The sequence below is a fragment of the Balaenoptera musculus genome, chromosome 10 (assembly GCF_009873245.2).
Source record: "Balaenoptera musculus isolate JJ_BM4_2016_0621 chromosome 10, mBalMus1.pri.v3, whole genome shotgun sequence".
NCBI classification, from domain to species: Eukaryota; Metazoa; Chordata; class Mammalia; order Artiodactyla; family Balaenopteridae; genus Balaenoptera; species Balaenoptera musculus.
Genome location: NC_045794.1, coordinates 38,474,352 through 38,492,188, shown reverse-complemented (window position 1 = coordinate 38,492,188; position 17,837 = coordinate 38,474,352). Strand labels below are relative to the sequence as shown.

The 17,837-nt window shown below is 53.3% G+C and overlaps 1 protein-coding gene across 1 annotated transcript in view; it reads left to right on the top strand.

The window, feature by feature from the left end:
- COL2A1 (collagen type II alpha 1 chain) overlaps positions 1-9,400 on the top strand; it is a 31,188-nt gene extending 21,788 nt beyond the window's left edge. Inside the window, exons 34-53 of the mRNA XM_036865740.1 lie at positions 197-250; positions 554-607; positions 1,023-1,076; positions 1,417-1,470; positions 1,767-1,874; positions 2,482-2,535; positions 2,974-3,027; positions 3,719-3,880; positions 4,124-4,231; positions 4,439-4,546; positions 4,767-4,820; positions 4,965-5,072; positions 5,287-5,340; positions 5,482-5,589; positions 5,867-5,920; positions 6,388-6,495; positions 6,867-7,155; positions 7,627-7,814; positions 8,120-8,362; positions 8,819-9,400. Coding sequence (XP_036721635.1) covers positions 197-250; positions 554-607; positions 1,023-1,076; positions 1,417-1,470; positions 1,767-1,874; positions 2,482-2,535; positions 2,974-3,027; positions 3,719-3,880; positions 4,124-4,231; positions 4,439-4,546; positions 4,767-4,820; positions 4,965-5,072; positions 5,287-5,340; positions 5,482-5,589; positions 5,867-5,920; positions 6,388-6,495; positions 6,867-7,155; positions 7,627-7,814; positions 8,120-8,362; positions 8,819-8,965 — 2,163 coding nt within the window. The 3' untranslated portion in view covers positions 8,966-9,400. The remainder of the gene's footprint in view (positions 1-196; positions 251-553; positions 608-1,022; positions 1,077-1,416; positions 1,471-1,766; positions 1,875-2,481; positions 2,536-2,973; positions 3,028-3,718; positions 3,881-4,123; positions 4,232-4,438; positions 4,547-4,766; positions 4,821-4,964; positions 5,073-5,286; positions 5,341-5,481; positions 5,590-5,866; positions 5,921-6,387; positions 6,496-6,866; positions 7,156-7,626; positions 7,815-8,119; positions 8,363-8,818) is intronic.
- The last annotated feature ends 8,437 nt before the right edge of the window (positions 9,401-17,837 follow it).

Below are 17,837 nucleotides of genomic sequence, written 5' to 3'. Positions count from 1 at the left end.
TGAGTGACATCCTGCCCTGACACTTCCCTCCGTCTCACTTCTGTTACTCCTCGTCACCCACCCTGAGACTGAAGCAAATCCCTCTTGGCCAGGCTCTGAGCTCTGCCTGGAGCCCCATTCAGGGGGGGGGCACTGAGCTGGCAAAGGGGATCTTGGAATGCCTCCCTGAGGTGGCCCGTTTTTCTCTATCCCACAGGGTGATGTTGGTGAGAAAGGCCCCGAGGGAGCCCCCGGGAAGGACGGTGGACGAGTAAGTGGATGCTGGTTGCAGGCTCCCTGGGGTTGGGATGGGGATGGATGCAGGGGACCTCATGCACTCAGGGGACAGAGGGGCGGCGTGTGAGCGTGGTCTCTGCTCCCATCTCAGTTTTGTGGGCTGGGCAACTACAGGGACTTCCCTGACAAAAGTGGGGGCCCCAGGGTGAGAGGGAGCTCTGGGGGCCACGGGAGGGTACACCAAGGTCCGCTGGGTGTGGCGTCTCCAGGCTCCCTGTTGGGCTCTGTGTCCCTGGCTGCCTCTCACTGCCCCTCACTCCGCCTTCTCCCCCCCCAGGGTCTGACTGGCCCCATTGGCCCCCCTGGCCCGGCCGGTGCCAACGGTGAGAAGGTGAGTCGTGGATCCCTTTCCTCGCTCTGCTTTGCCTCCCCCATCAATCTCCTTCTCAATCTCCTGCCAAAGACTGCTCTCTCTTCCCCTCGACACCTGTCGGTCTGGTCTCCTGCCCTGCAGCGGCTGCAAGGAGTGGAGGGTGGGGGCTCTTCTTAGAGGCAAAGTCATGGCTGTGTGCACCACCGAGGGAAGCAGTTGGATGGGGGTATGGGTGTCTTCAGCAAAGGCCCCGAGTAGGTGCAGGTATGGCCAAAGCAACAAGGGGAGAACCTGCCGCGGGTCGGAGGGGAGACCAGAGCCCCCGTCCCCCGTCAGGGCTCTCTGGATGCACTTTGCTCTGGAAGGGCCCCCCTCTCACCCCACATCCCTCATCCTTGGCTTTTGTCCCCCGCCCCCCGCCGGCCCACTTTAGGGAGAAGTTGGACCTCCTGGTCCTGCAGGAACTGTTGGTGCTCGCGGCGCCCCGGTGAGTATCTGCCCCTGAGCCCGGCCCTGCAGGCCCCCGGGCACGGCTCCCACCCTGCCCTCTGGGCCTGGGGGTGGGAGGAGAGATGAGAAAGGAAGGGAGAAGGCACGTCCCCCCATGATGTGATCAGGGTGGAGGGCCTTCGGGTCCCCGGATCCTCTGACCGCGAGAGGCTTTCTGACCTGGGTCCCTTTATTTAGGACGGAGCCTCCCGACCCCCTTCCCTCTGGGGGTTACTGTGCAGTAGGCTAGGCTGGGCCAGAGCGGGCTCTGGGCTCACAGGAGGGCACAGAGCAGGCCGCAGCTGAGCCTCACCCCTCCCGGCCCTCTTCTCTCACAGGGTGAACGTGGCGAGACTGGACCCCCCGGACCCGCTGGATTTGCCGGTCCTCCTGTGGGTATCTCTGTCCACCCTCCCTCCCTCCCTCCCATGCCCTCCGCTCTGGCCATCTCGCGTCATTCCCCAAGGACACCTTCCCGCCTGCGGCGGGTGGGGAGGGAGGGACAGGATTTAAAGAAGAGGGAAATGGCTCCTCTCCGTCCACATCTCCACACCGATGTAACCGTCCTACCTGAGACTCGGTGTCCAGGCCCAGGGTGGACGCACACACTCACACAGTCTCTGGCCCCTTTGGAGGAACCTCGAGTGTTTGCCCGCACTCACTGGCTTCCTCCTCCTTCCCGGGACAGGGTGCTGACGGCCAGCCCGGTGCCAAAGGCGAGCAAGGAGAGGCTGGCCAGAAAGGTGACGCTGGTGCCCCGGGTCCTCAGGGCCCCTCTGGAGCTCCCGGGCCTCAGGTGGGTAACGCTGAGCTCCCCCCCGGCAACCGATCCCACAGGGTAGGCGGTGCTGGGTGCCGGGAGAGGGGCCTGGGCAGGCAGAGGTGGCTAGGAGGCCTGGGGATGGCCGCCTGTGTTTAGGGCCCTCCACCCAGCAGACTCCGGAGCCGCTGCTGCAGCCACAGGAGGGGGAGGCTGCAGGGAGGAGGAATTTGTGCTCAGGGGTAAAGGTTCAAGGAGCTAAGCTGGCTTTCAGTGCCGTGGGTGTGGGTGTGGGTGTGTGGCTGGGGGCCGGACACAGGGTACCAGCCGCTGGGACTCCCTGAGCACAGACGGCCTGGGGCAGAGCGGCCAGTCTCCTGGGAGACCTTGGACTGGCTCTGAGGACACCTGATGGGCCTGCCCTCCCCGAGGTCTCCTAGAACACGAGTCTCCTGTGGGTCAGGGTGGCAGGCCCACCTGTGACAGCCTCTCCAGGCTGGGATTTTAGTGCTGACAAAGCTGCGTCTTTGAGAACCTAGCTCTCAGGAGTCCACGGTCGGGGCTCAGAAGGAACTCACGCCCAGAAGCCCACAGCCCTGCCCCGGGGCGACCGGGCCTCACCGTCTCCCTCCTTCCTCCTCAGGGTCCTACTGGTGTGACTGGTCCTAAAGGAGCCCGAGGTGCTCAAGGCCCCCCGGTGAGCGAGGCCCCCATTCCCACTGTCACTGGGCCGGGTGGAGGGCACTGTAGGGGCAGTGGCTTCTCTCGCACCCACCCCCGGCCTCAGGAAGGAGGCCTGGCCCCAGGGACCCCACCCCGCCTCCTTCCCTCTCAGCCCGAGCCCCTCCCACACAGAGCCCACCCCACAGCCGGGTGGGAGAGAGGGCGCCCCCCCCCCACCCAGCGCTGACCGCCCCAGCCGCATCCTCCCCCTGCAGGGGCTGGAGGCTGAGAAGCTGCAGCTGCACAAGGCAGCGGCCAGACCTGGGGGCCCTTTCTCCCTCTCTAGCTCTCCCCTTGCTGCCGTGCGCCCCTCGCCCCTTTCCACACCAGCCTATGAGGTCCCCGCCCCCAAATTTGATTCTTGGGCCTCCTGAGGGTCTGAGGTACTCAGGGTCCTCTTCTCGTCACATAGGGGGCCACCGGATTCCCCGGAGCTGCAGGCCGCGTCGGACCCCCAGGTTCCAATGTAAGTGCTGCCCCCGGCTGTTTCCTCCCTAACTCCAGGCATGGGAGGCACAGGCAGGGGTCGAAGAGTCTGGCCCAGTCCCCCACACGTCTGTGTGCCCATCCCCACTCCTGGGAACAGTAGCTCACTGACCACAGGGGCCTGTTCTCCTTGTAGACAGCTGGGAGCAGGGCGGTGCGCCCTCTTGCTGGCCACGGGCTTCTGGCTCCGTGGACAGGGCAGGGCTGGTACAGTTGCTTTCATCGTGGACACACACTTCTTGAGCACACTGTGCTTTGTAAGAATGTCTGCATCTTGCTCTTGAGTTCGCAGGAGTGGGAGGAGAGGTGATGAGAAGTCCCCCAGCTCACCAACACCACCAAGTGCAGAGGGAGCGGGCGCAGAGGCTTAGGGGCCAGGAGCAAGGCTGGAGCTGTTCCTTGAGGACCGGTGGTGGGACTGAGGCCACAGGGAAGGAGGCAGGAGGGAGTCCAGGTAGATCAGAGAAAGGAAAGTGTGCAGAGGCTGGAGAAGCCAGGCTGGCTTGAAGCCAGAGCTCACGGGGGAGAGAAGATGGAAGATGTAGCCCAGGGTGGGGGTCAAGCTGCCCTTAGGGTGGAGGAAGCCCCCAGAGGGTCACCGTGGCCTTGGCAGCCTGGAAGGATGGCGAAGGGTGAGATGCGTTCTCACTTCCCGCATTTGCTCCTTCTAGGGCAACCCTGGACCCCCCGGCCCCCCTGGTCCTTCTGGAAAAGATGGTCCCAAAGGTGCTCGAGGAGACAGCGGCCCCCCTGGCCGAGCTGGTGACCCTGGCCTCCAAGGTCCTTCCGGACCCCCTGGCGAGAAGGGAGAGCCTGGAGACGACGGTCCTTCTGTAAGTCCCACCCCAGGCTGGGGAGCCCAGGGCCAAGGTCCCTGGAGCAGGAGTGTGAAGGGCACGTGGGCCCACAGAGCCCAGAGTGGGGGGGGGCAGGACTGTGGGGCTGCTGGGGAGGGGCAGGCGCCGCAGAGAGAAGAGCCCTGACCCCTGCAGTGGGCAGCCAGCCGCCTCACGGATGGGCGGGGGGCGGCTCCGTGTCACTTCTCAAGTTCTCACCTCCCTCCTCTCCTCCCTCAGGGTCCCGACGGTCCTCCAGGTCCCCAGGGTCTGGCTGGTCAGAGGGGCATCGTTGGTCTGCCTGGGCAGCGTGGTGAGCGAGGATTCCCCGGCCTGCCCGGCCCATCGGTGAGCGGGGATGCCCCTTCCTCCGCGCGGGCCGGGCCCAGCCTGGCTCGGGTGGAGGCTCTTCACCTGGTGCTCTCGGCGGCCCGGCCGCCCCGAGGCTGCCACCCGCTCCGTACCGTCTGAACTGAGCCCCGGTCAGCGCCCTCCCCAGGAGGGCTCAGAGGGGCCTTGGAGCGCGCACTCATCCTCCTCGTTGCTGTCCCCCAGGGTGAGCCTGGCAAGCAGGGAGCTCCTGGAGCATCTGGAGACCGAGGCCCCCCTGGCCCCGTGGGCCCTCCCGGCCTGACTGGTCCTGCGGGTGAACCTGGACGCGAGGTGTGCGGTGGGATCCACTGTGGGGTAGCCCGTTCTAGGGAGAAGGGAGCCCTGGAGAAGGGGGTGACAGACGGGCCGAGCCCAAGCGCCCAGATGTGATGGGAAGGTGGTGATGGGAGAGAGAGGGCACGGAGACTGAGAGCTGGGCTCCTGAGGGAGGACGGGAAGCAGAGGCGAGGATGGCGGGCAGCTCTGATGGCGTCCGTTTCCCTTTGCACAGGGAAGCCCTGGTGCTGACGGCCCCCCCGGCAGAGACGGTGCAGCTGGAGTCAAGGTGAGTATCGGGGTCTCACTCAAGGTGAGTGCGGTGGGGCGGGGAGGACATTCCATTGGCCTGGCAGGGTTGGGGTCAGAATCACGTCTCTCCTTGCCTCTTCTGGAACGTTCCTCTCTGAGCCTGAGACCTCTCTCCTGACAGGGCGATCGTGGTGAGACCGGTCCCGTGGGTGGCCCCGGAGCCCCAGGGGCCCCTGGCTCTCCTGGCCCCGCCGGCCCAATCGGCAAGCAGGGAGACCGAGGAGAAGCTGTGAGTATCTTCGAGTCAGTAAAAGCCACGGTGGAGGAGGGTGGCTGCGTGGGTAGGGAGCTTTCCACCACCCGCCCTCCCCCGTGCCAGGCCCTGGACGCGTCCCTGGGGTGGGCTGTGGAGCAGTAGCCTCCGTGCCCAGCCCGGGGCAGACGCAGAAGAGGGCCGTCCCTGTCCTGACTGTGCTCTGACGCTGCCCCCACTCTCCCCACAGGGTGCACAAGGCCCCATGGGACCCTCAGGACCAGCCGGAGCCCGGGGATTGCCAGTGAGTATCTGAGCGTCCGGTGCTGGGTCCCCGACAGGCAGGTTCAGGGGGCAGCAGGGACCTGGGGCTCCTTGGCTCGGGTGAGGCTGGCAGAGGCTGGCCTGAGCTGAGCAAACCTGTGTCTCTGTGTCTTGTTCCCAGGGTCCTCAAGGCCCCCGAGGTGACAAAGGAGAAACGGGAGAGGCTGGCGAGAGGGGACTGAAGGGACACCGTGGCTTCACTGGTCTGCAGGGTCTGCCCGGCCCGCCCGTGAGTGCCACTGGCTGCGCTTGGCTCCCCAAGGCGTCCCACTTCACAGAGCCCACCTGAGTTTCCCAAGCTGCTCCGGCGACTTGGGATCATCCTGAGAAATGTCCAGGACCTCCTCAGGGTTGGAGGGAGGAGCACATGGAAGGGGCACAGGGGCGGGACATGTATGTGCTCCCCCAACTCCCAGTATATACACATGTTCAAGAAGGCCTCCTGACATGGAAGATGGGGCCCTGTCTGTGCTGACCTCTGACCTTTGCCTCTTCCCGCTGCACAGGGTCCTGCTGGAGACCAAGGTACTTCTGGTCCTGCCGGTCCTTCTGGCCCCAGAGTAAGTGAGACGGAGAGAACCCTTCCTCCGGGGTGGGACCAGGGTGCTGGTCAGGTGTTTGGTGAGGAGGGAAATGTGGCTGCTTCTGGAGGAGCCTCGGGCTCAGGGGCCTCACTCAGCAGCAGAAGTGGGCCTGGCTCGGTGAGACTGTGGTCAGAGAAGTACCTGAGATCACAGGACGAACACGAGAGCAGCTCTCGGCTGTCAGACGTTGGTCTGCATCCTATCCCTGGGAATGGGATTTTACAAAGAGGACTGTGGGGAGTAGGAGAGCCGTGGCGCCATCCTGCTGGTTCTTGGCCACACGGAGACCAGCATGGGGTTCTGTGACTGAGAAACGGGAAAACTTGGGAAGAGAGCAGCTATTAGTGCTACCAGGACGGCCACCTCACCAGCCCCGGCTTCTCCCGGACCTTCCCTGTGTCGATGGCTCTCATCTCACTGCCTTTCTCTCTACCGGCCTGCAGGGTCCTCCTGGCCCCGTCGGTCCCTCTGGCAAAGATGGCGCTAATGGAATCCCCGGCCCCATTGGACCTCCTGGACCCCGTGGACGTTCAGGCGAAACTGGCCCTGCTGTGAGTGTCCTTCCTGCTGTCTGGGGTGTTCCCAGCACCGGGAGGCTTGAGCTCTCTGATGCTAAGGGCTTCTTTCGGGGCATCAGCCTGCAGCTAATGTGACAGCATCCTTTATCCTGGGAGCTCCATGGAAGTTCAAAGAGTCCATGAGACATAGAAGAGAGGGGCTAATGTAAAAACAGGGAGCATTCTATGGTTTTCTTGGTCTTGGCCTGCTGCACACACACACACACACACACACACACACACGCACACACCCAACCTCACGGGACTGGGAAGAAGACATCCTAGTACATTCTAGCAGGTGGGGATGGACACCGGAGGGGCATCTCCCTGTAATTCCTGACTGATTTCTCTGTTTCCTGCTGCAGGGTCCTCCTGGAAATCCTGGACCCCCTGGCCCTCCAGGTCCCCCTGGCCCTGGCATTGACATGTCCGCCTTTGCTGGCCTAGGCCAGAGAGAGAAGGGCCCCGACCCCCTGCAGTACATGCGGGCCGATGAGGCAGCCGGCAACCTGAGACAGCACGACGCCGAGGTGGATGCCACACTCAAGTCCCTCAACAACCAGATCGAGAGCATCCGCAGCCCTGAGGGATCCCGCAAGAACCCCGCTCGCACCTGCCGGGACCTGAAACTCTGCCACCCTGAGTGGAAGAGCGGTGAGCCTGGAGGGCAGGATCCCCGCCCCGGAGAATAGGAAGTCAGCCCGCTGGGCATGGCCCCCTTCCGAAGGAGGGAGCAGGCATCTCTTAGTGCCGGGCAGAGTCAGGCCTGGAAGGTTCTGGCACTGGTGGCTCCCCCATTTCACAGCAGAGAAACTGCAGCCCTGGTCCCGTCCTGCCATGACTACATGGTGGAAGTCACTTCAGGGTAGAGTTCCATCCACCAGGCAGGCCCTGCTCCTGTCCCTTTGCCTGCACCCCTGTTTAGCCCTGGACATTCCCATCCGGGTCTCCTGGCCCGGATCCCTCCCTCTCCCCTCCCTTTGGCCGCATGTGGCCCTCACACCCTGCTCCTCTCCCCCTGGTGTCCCCGTAGGCCTTTCTGTCACCCCAGGCAGGCCTGGCCCTCTCGGGAGCGTGTGTCTGTGCCTGTCTGAGCCCCGATGGGGTGTTGCCTCTCCGCTGCAGGAGATTACTGGATCGACCCGAACCAGGGCTGCACCCTGGACGCCATGAAGGTTTTCTGCAACATGGACACTGGCGAGACCTGCGTCTACCCCAGCCCGGCCAGCGTCCCCAAGAAGAACTGGTGGAGCAGCAAGAGCAAGGACAAGAAACACATCTGGTTCGGAGAAACCATCAACGGTGGCTTCCACGTGAGTCCCCGCTTGCTCTAGGCCAGGGACGGCGCCTCAGCAGCCTTCTCTGCTTTCTCCCTGGCAGTTTTTAGCGCCTTGCTCACATAGCGCCTTGCTCGCAGAGTTGAGGGGAAGGAAAGAGGAGGGGTAGGATTCTTTCCCATTTCGAGGTGGAGGGAGAGTCCTTGGAGGCTTGCTACACTCCCTGGAAGCAAAAATGTCTTCCCAGTGACCTGCCCCCCCCCAGTCCCCTTCAGCTCCTCCGAACCCTGGTCGGAGGCCCCCGCCCCCGGGCCTCACGCCACTGCTCTCTGCCCTCCCAGTTCAGCTATGGAGATGACAACCTGGCTCCCAACACCGCCAACGTCCAGATGACCTTCCTGCGCCTGCTGTCCACCGAGGGCTCCCAGAACGTCACCTACCACTGCAAGAACAGCATCGCCTACCTGGACGAAGCCGCGGGCAACCTCAAGAAGGCCCTGCTCCTCCAGGGCTCCAACGACGTGGAGATCCGGGCTGAGGGCAACAGCAGGTTCACGTATACTGTTCTGAAGGATGGCTGCACGGTGAGTCAGGCCGGCTGGGCCGCCAGAGAGATGAGCTTCCCGGGGCCCCGGGCTGGAGCAGGCAGAGGGTTGGTCCACAGCAGGCATCGTAGTCCTAAAGGGGCACGAGCGTGAGGGGCTACGTGGGGATGACACGCGGAGCGACAGGTGTGGCAGTGGAGCGTGTTGTTCCGTCTCCTCCCCTCCCTTGGCTCAGCGGGTCCAGTGGCTTGGAGGAACACTCGTGCAACGTGCGTGCGCCTCTGCCCTTGCAGGCCGGGTCACTGTGGAGAGTGGGGAGGAGAAGGGCAGGGGGAGGAGGCCCTACTGCTGAGGACTGGAGTCGAGGTGGAGGTCAATCCAAAAGAGGTCTAGGCCCCCCGCGTGTGTTCTGTGCTTTGTGTTCAGTTTTGGGGTCCAGGGCAGCTGGCACCGGCTTGTAAGGCAGCCGCCGACTCTCCTCTCTTTCTCCCCTAGAAACACACCGGTAAGTGGGGCAAGACTATGATCGAGTACCGGTCGCAGAAGACCTCACGCCTCCCCATCATTGACATTGCACCCATGGACATAGGAGGGCCCGAGCAGGAATTCGGTGTGGACATAGGGCCTGTCTGCTTCTTGTAAAAACCCGAACCCAGAAACAACACAATCCATTGCAAACCCAAAGGACCCAAGTACTTTCCAATCCCAGTCACTCTAGGACTCTGCACTGAATGGCTGACCTGACCTGATGTCCATTCATCCCACCCTCTCACAGTTTGGACTTTTCTCCCTTCTCTAAGAGACCTGAACTGGGCAGACTGCAAAATAAAATCTCGGTGTTCTATTTATTTATTGTCTTCCTGTAAGACCTTTGGGTCAAGGCAGAGGCAGGAAACTAACTGGTGTGAGTCAAACGCCCCCTGAGTGACTGCCCCCCAGCCCAGGCAAGAGAACCCCCCCTTCAGGTGCTGGGCGCAGGAACTGTGTGTGTCCTACACAATGGTGCTATTCTGTGTCAAACACCTCTGTATTTTTTAAAATGTCAATTGATATTAAAAACAAAAAAATTATTGGAAAGTACATACTGGCTTGTGCTTTGTTCTTTATTTTCCATTAGTCCTGGAGTCTGTGGGCAGGACAGAATCCTCTTTCGTAAACTTTGGCACCAAGTGGAACCCAGGGGTGAACTAGGAACAGAGACCAAGGTTTGGGAAGGGAGGCACACGAGAGGGGGTGGCCTTGTTCCTGAGCATAAGCCCAGACACACCTCCAGGCGGATTAGTGCAAGAGAAAAGACATGCTCTGAACTCCGACGGGGAGGTGGGGCCTGCATCGTGCCACTCGGGAGAGACCAGAGACGCCCCGAGGGAGGAGGGGTGCACAGTGCAGGGGGGAGGGGAGGGGAGGGAATCCACAGAGGCCCACGATAAGTGCACACAGTCAGACAATCTATTTATCTGTATCTTTCCCTCAGACTTCAGTTCAAGGAGACGTGTTAGTGCTGAACACTCGCCCCACCCCTTATTCCTTTTTCCTGGGCCCCGTTCCTCACTTCCTGGGCTGGCACCTAAAGCTTCCATGGATATCTTCTCAACACACAGAGTGTTCCTTTCTTGCCTTCCAAAGACTTGTGTATGTGGGGCAAAAATGAGGAAGTGGTCACCTTTTCCACTAGAGGGCGCTAGTTCCCGACAAACTAAAAGAGTGAAATGCAAACATAATTAAGAACACACAATTAGAAGAGCTATCCCATAATTTAAAATAAACAACCCTTCCATATACCAAGAGAGCTAGTGGGGGCAAGGGGGGAGAGGTATGCGGATGCTTATGGAAACCTCCTCAGACCACATATGGAGCTGAATAGTGGAGTTCGGTTCCAACCTGTCAGCCACACTCAAAGCCTATCCTGCTCCCTAGCTCACTTCACTGCCCACAGTGGTGTCAGAGCTACTTATTCTAAAGCAGCTCAATAGATCGTGAGCATCGGCTCGGTCCCTGGTAAGAGGAGTCCCATTTGCATCAGGATATAAAGCTGATCCCTCGTAGCCCAACCATTTCCCGGGTACCCAGTAAAACCTAGAAATAATCGCAACTGCTGCATAGGTAACTGATGAATGAACCAGAAGGGAAGAGAAGCAGCGGGACAGAAAGCCCTGCATCTGTGGTCAGATCAAAACGCACCACCCTGGGTGACAGTGCTGCACTACAGTATTACTGCCCCCTTGTCCCGACCTGGGCCAGAGGCTCACCACTAGTTCCCATGATCCCTGATGACCCAGGGAAGGCAGAAGGTCTCTCCAGGCACAATAACCTCTCAGATAACATTCTGACCCCAGCAGGACAGAGTGGACAGACCTGGCTTACTAGCTGCAGGCCTCAGTCAGGCTACTGTTCCTTTCTTGAGCTTCCTTGTCTCTACGAAAGTGTCCTGCCTCAAAGGGCTTTTGCTTTTTGCACTGCGTGGAACCCAGGAGTCTGACTCCAGTGAAGACTTGCTCAAGACCCTGGATCCTGGGTAAATCACAGGCCAACTTCTGAAATAGTTTCCCCTTCTAAACAAGAGAAGAAACACAGAATGCACAGAATGAATCTCGAGGTAATGAAGAATCTTACTTATAAAGGCAAAGAATAAGGATTATTTTGCCCAGAGAAATACTTAGGACCCCTTAGATTCATGTAGAACTTTTACAAACAGGCTGATTTTTTTTTTTTTAATGTGGACCATTTTTAAAGTCTTTATTGAATTTGTTACAATATTGCTTCTGTTTTATGTTTTGGTTTTTTGGCCCTGAGGCATGTGGGATCTTAGCTCCCTGACCAGGAATCGAACCCATACCCCTTGCATTGGAAGGCGAAGTCTCAACCACTGGACCACCAGGGAAGTCCCCAGGCTGATTCTTTTAATAGTTGTTTCACATTTGGGGCTAGAATCCCTAGAAGGACAGTTGACCCAGCGGTCTCAGGGATCCTGCTTTGGGGTAACTAGTGTTGCAGAACAGATGGTGGAAGTATATTGTGGCCTATATGGGACCCAGTGAGTATCAAAGGCTTATGATGGCATATGAAACATCTACCTATGACTCTGGACAAAAACACATAGAAAATGCAATAATTAGCAGATAGCAGGTGCTCAATAAATACTTTTTTGGAACGAGTAAATGAATAAATGGAGATTTCAACCAGATGACACGGTGTAAGTACACTGAGAGTAAGAAAGAGGTCACAGCAGAGGCCAACCCAGAAGCTACAGAGAAAGATCTCTGGTGAAGCTTCATCTCCAAGAAACACATTCCTGCGCTCCAGTCAAGATGGTGGAGTAGAAGGATGTGGAACTCACCTCCTCCCACAAATACATCAAAAAATACAAATGGAAAAATTCTCACAGAATACCTACCCATCACTGGCAGGAGACCTCAAACACCTGAAAGGACAAGAAGGATCTCCACGTAACCGGGCAGGATGAAAGAAAAAAAAAAAAAAAGAGGAAGCGGGATGGGACCTGCTCCCCCGGGAAGGAGCTGAAGGAGTGGCGAGGTTCCTGCACCCTGGGAAGCCCCCTCACTGGTGGCGAGATCAGCCAGGACAGAAAGGGAGCTCCAGAGGCTCAGAGGAGAGCACAGCTGGTTTGTGGCAGGCAGAACAGAGAGAGACGTACACAGGTGGTCTGTGCCACTGCTTTGTGCACCCCAGCCTGAGATGCGCCGCTGCTGGTGTGGGGGCTGGGGGCTGGAACGCGGGGTTTAGAGAACAGACCTGGGGAGAGGTGTGCTGTTGGCTGCACGGAGACAGCCTGAAGGGGCTGGAGTGTGGTACAGCCGCAACTGGGGGTGTTTGCAGAAGAAGCTTGGTACAGCCGCAACTGGGGGTGTTTGCAGAAGAAGCTCGAGCCCGCCATAGAAGTGAAGTGCCATTAAGCGGTGTACAAAGGGAGGGGTGGAGCCGCCATAGCAGCCTCTACAGGCTCTGGGAGCACGCACCCAAGCCACCACTTCAGTGGGCCGCTGCCTGGGTGGGCTCCTGCCTGGGCTGGGTTCCCACGCCCCAGCCACCAGTGGGTTGCCCACATGCAGAGGAGGGGCTGAAATCACAGCTGAGCCCAGGGGCCACGCAACTTAGGAAACAGGGCTGAAATCTCACCCTGCATGGCTGCCTCGCTCAACATCTAGTGCAGGCTCTGATCACAATGCCAGTCACACCTCCTATCAAGGGGATAACGGCCAGCATACACTAAGGAAAGATGCGACAGGCATCCATACTAAAAACAGCCCTCGCACCAAAAATATTAAACCCAAGCAGGCTACACAGGGATGTTCCCACATATGAATAGCCCTCCAAGACCACAGTAGGTAATTGTTTCTCCTAAACTCATAAAGCAACAGAAATATAAGTAAAATGAAGAAGCAGAGGAACCGCTCCCAGTTAAAAAATCAGGAGAATTCCCCTGAAAGGACAACAAATGAAACAGATCTCTTCAGTCTAACAGACACAGAGTTCGAAAAGGAGATAATGAAAATACTGAAGGAATTAAGAAGGGCTGTTGACAGAAATGCAGATTACTGTAAAAAGGAACTAGAAACTATAAAAAAGGAACCAAGAAAAGCTAGAGAACTCATTCGCCAAGAGGAAAGCTGAGCTAAAGGCAATGAACAGCAGAATGAATAACACAGAGGAACAAATAAGCGATCTGGAAGACAGAATAATGGAAAGCACCCAATCAGAACAGCAGACAGAAAGCCAAATTTTAAAAAATGAAAGCAATACAAGAGACTTATGGGATAATATAAAGCATGCCAATCTATGCATAATAGGGATCCCAGAAGGAGAAGAAAGAGAAAAGGGAATTGAAAACGTATTTGAAGAAACTATGGCTGAAAACTTCCCAAACCTAGAGAAGGAAACAGATATCCAGTTACAGGAAGCACAGAGGGTCCCAAACAAGATGAACCCAAACGGACCTACACCAAGACATATTATAATTAAAATGGCAAAAGTTCAAGAGAGGATTCTAAAGGCAGCAAGAGAAAAACAAAGAGTTAACTACAAGGTAACCCCCATAAGGCTATCAGCTGATTTCTCTACTGAAACGTTGCAGGCCAGAAAGGAGCGGCAAGATATATTCAAAGTCCTGAAAGGGAAAAATCTGCAACCTAGGATACTCTACCCAGCAAGATTATCATTTAGAATAGAAGAAGAGATAAAGAATTTCTCACACAGGCAAAAACTAAAAGAATACAGCAATACTAAACCTATCCTAAAGGAAATATTGAAAGGTCTTCTCTAAATAGAAAAGAAGTAAGAATCTACAGGGAAGAGAAAATCACATTTGGAAAGTAAATCACTTAAATAAGCCAGTACACAGATTTAAAGAAAGACAAAACAAAAAATTTCTGTGAAAGTGATGATAATGACAATGAACAGCAAAAGGATGAACGTGAAGATGTAAAAGAGGACATCAAATCATAAAATGTGGGGGAGGACAGTAAGAAAATGTATATTTTTTTTTCCTAGAGTGTGTTTAAGCCTGTATGACTACCAGTCTAAAGCTAGTAGATATAGGAAGGGGTTAACATACTTCAAAAACAGGGTATCCAAAAATCAAAAACATACAATAGGTTCACAAAAACCAAAAAGAAGAGAACACAAGCATACTACAAAAAAAATCATCAAACCACAAAAGGAAAAACAAAAAAAGAAAGGGACAAGGAAGAAATATAAAATCAATGGGAAAACAAGGTTCAAAATGGCAATAAATACATATCTATCAGTAATTACCTTAAATGTCAATGGACTAAATGCTCCAATCAAAAGACAGAGAGTGGCAGACTGGATAAAAAGGACAAGAGCCTACAATACGCTGCCTACAAGAGACCCACTTTAGGGCAAAGGACACACATAGATTGAAAGTGAGGGGATGGGGCTTCCCTGGTGGCACAGTCGTTAAGAATCCGCCTGCCAATGCAGAGGACACGGGTTCGAGCCCTGGTCCGGGAAGATCCCATATGCTGTGGAGCAACTAAGCCCATGCACCACAACTACTGAGCCTGTGCTCTAGAGCCCACGAGCCACAACTACTGAGCCTGTGTGCCACAACTACTGAAGCCTGTGTGCCTAGAGCCCGTGCTCCACAACAAGAGAAGCCACTGCAATGAGAAGCCCATGCACTGCAAAGAAGAGTAGACCCTGCTTGCCACAACCAGAGAAAAGCCTGCGTGCAGCAACGAAGACCCAACACAGCCAAAAATAAAATAAACAAAAATAAAAAAAAAGAAAGTGAGAGGATGGAAAAGGACATTTCATGCAAACGGAAATGACAAGAAAGCAGGGGTAGCAATACTCATATCAGACAAAATAGACTTTAAAACAAAGGCTATAAAGAAAGATAAAGAAGGATACTATATAATGATAAAAGGATCAACACAAGAAGAGAATATTACACTTGTCCACATATATGCACCCAGTATAGGAGCATCCAAATACATAAAAGAAATACTAACAGACATAAAGGGAGAAATTGACGGAATACAATAATAGTAGGAGATTTTAACACCCCACTCACATCAATGAACAGATCTTCGAGACAGAAGATGAATAAGGCAACAGAGATCCTAAAGGATACAATAGAACTGTTATACTTAATTGATATTTTCAAGATATTACAGCCAAAAAAGCAGAATACACCTTCTTTTCAAGTGCACATGGAACACTCTCTAGGACTGGCCACGTACTAGGGCACAAGTCTCAACAAGCCTCAACAAATTTAAGAGGATAGAAATTATTTCAAGCATCTTTTCTGACGATGATGGGATGAAACTAGAAATCAACCACAGAAAAAGAAACGAGAAAAAAACCAATTACATGGACTAAACAACATGCTACTAAAAAACTAATAGGTCAACGATGAAATCAAAGAAGAAATTTAAAAATACCTTGAGGTAAATGACAATGAAAGCACAATCATATGAAATCTATGGAATGCAGCAAAACCAGTTCTTAGAGAGAAGTTCATAGTGATACAGGCCTTCTTTAAAACAAGAAAAATCTCAAACAACTGAACCCACCACCTAAAAGAATTAGAAAAAGAAGAACAAAAAAAACTAAAATTAGCAGGAGAAAGGAGATAATAAAGATCAGAGAGGAAATAAATAAAACAGAGATTAAAAAAAACAATTAAAAAAAATCAATAAAACCAAGAGCCAGTTCTTTGAAAGGGTAAACAAAATTGACAAACCTCTGGCCAGGCTCACCAAGAAGAAAAGAGAGAAGACCCAAATAAAAACATAAGAAATGAAAGAGGAGAAATCCCAGCTGATACCAGAGAAATACCACAAACCACGAGAATACTATGCACAATTATATGCCAATAAATTTGCTAACCTGGAAGAAATGGACAAGTTTCTAGAAATATACAGCCCACCAAAACTGGAGCAAGAAGAAATAGAGGGACTTCCCTGGTGGCGCAGTGGTTAAGAATCCGCCTGCCAAAGCAGGGGACACGGGTTCGATCCCTGGTCTGGGAAGATCCCACATGCCGCGGAGCAACTAAGCCCGTGAGCCACAACTACTGAGCCCACGTGCCACAACTACTGAAGCCCACATGCCTAGAGCCTGTGCTCTGCAACAAGAGAATCCACCACAATGAGAAGCCCGTGCACCACAATGAAGAGTAGCCCCTGCTCACTGCAACTAGAGAAAGCTTGCGCGCAGCAATGAAGACCCAACGCAGCAAAAAATAAACACATTAATAAATTAAAAAAAAGAAGAAATAGATAACTTGAACAGAATGATCACTAGAAGTGAAAGAGAATGTGTAATTTTAAAAACTCCCTACAAACGAAAGTCCAGGACCACACGGCTTCACAGGCGAATTCTACCAAATATACAAAGAAGAGTTTATACTGATCCTTCTCAAACTCTTCCAAAAGATTGAAGAAAAGGAACACTCCCAAAGACATTCTATGAAGCCACCATCACCCTGATACCAAAGCCAGACAAAGACACTACCAAAAAAGAAAACTACAGGCCAATATCTTTGATGAATATAGATGCAAAAATTCTCAGCAAACCAAATCCAACAACACATGAAAAAGGTCATACACCATGATCAAGTTAGATTCATCCCAGGGTCACAAGGATCATCACAGGGTCAAAATACGCAAATGAATGTGATACACCACATCAACAAAAGAAAAGACAAAAACCATATGATGATCTCAATAGATGCAGAAAAAGCATCCAATAAAATTCAACATCCATTCATGATAAAAATCCTTATGAAAGTGGGTATAGATGGAACATATCTCAACATAAGAAAAGTTTTTATGACAAACCCACAGCCAATATAATACTCAATGGTGAAAAGCTGAAAGCCTTCCTGCTAAAATGTGGCACAAGACAAGAATGCCTACTCTCACCACTTTTATTCAACATAGTACTGGAAGTCCTAGCCACAGCAATCAGACAAGAAATAAAAGGTACTCAGATTGGTAGGGAAGAGGTAAAACTGCCATTATATGCAGATGGCATGATACTATATATAGAAAACCCTAAAGACTCCACACCAAAACTACTAGAACTGATAAATGAATTCAGCAAGGTAGCAGCATACAAGATTAAGATACAGAAATTGATTGCATTTCTTTACACTAACAGTGAAATATCAGAAAGGGAATGTAAACAAACAATCTCTTTTAAAATCACATCAAAAAAATTAAAATACTTAGGAATAAACCTCACCAAGGAGGTGAAAGACTTATATGCTGAAAACTATAAAACATTAATAAAGGAAACTGAAGATGATTCAAAGAAATGGAAAGATATCCCATGCTCTTGGACTGGAAAAACTAACATTGTTAAAATGGCCACACTACCCAAAGCAATCTACAGATTTAATGTGATCCCTTATCAAATGACCCATGACATTTTTCACAAAACAAGAACAAATAATCCTAAATTTTACAGGGAACCATAAAAGATCCAGAATTACCAAAGCAATCCTGAGGAAAAAGAACAAAGCAGGAGGCATAACCCTCCCAGATTTAAGACAATACTGCAAAGCTGCAGTAATCAAAACAGTGTGGTATTGGCACAAAAACAGACATACGGATCAGTGGAACAGAATAGAGAGCCCAGAGATAAACCACATACCAATGGTCAGTAAATCTTCAACAAAGAATATACAAGGCAAGAATATACAATGGTGAAAAGATAGTCTCTTTAGCAACTGGTGTTGGGAAAGTTGGACAGCCATATGCAAATCAATGAAGTTAGAACACACCCTCACACCACACAGAAAAATAAACTCAAAATGACTTAAAGACTTAAACATGACACCATAAAACTCCCAGAAGAGAACACAGGCAAAACATTCTCTGACATAAATTGTACCAATATTTTTAGGTCAGTCTCCCAAGGCACTAGAAATAAAAGCAAAAATAAACAAATGGGACCTAATTAAACCTATAAGCTTTTGCACAGCAAAGGAAACCAGAAACAAAATGAAAAGACAGCCTATGGA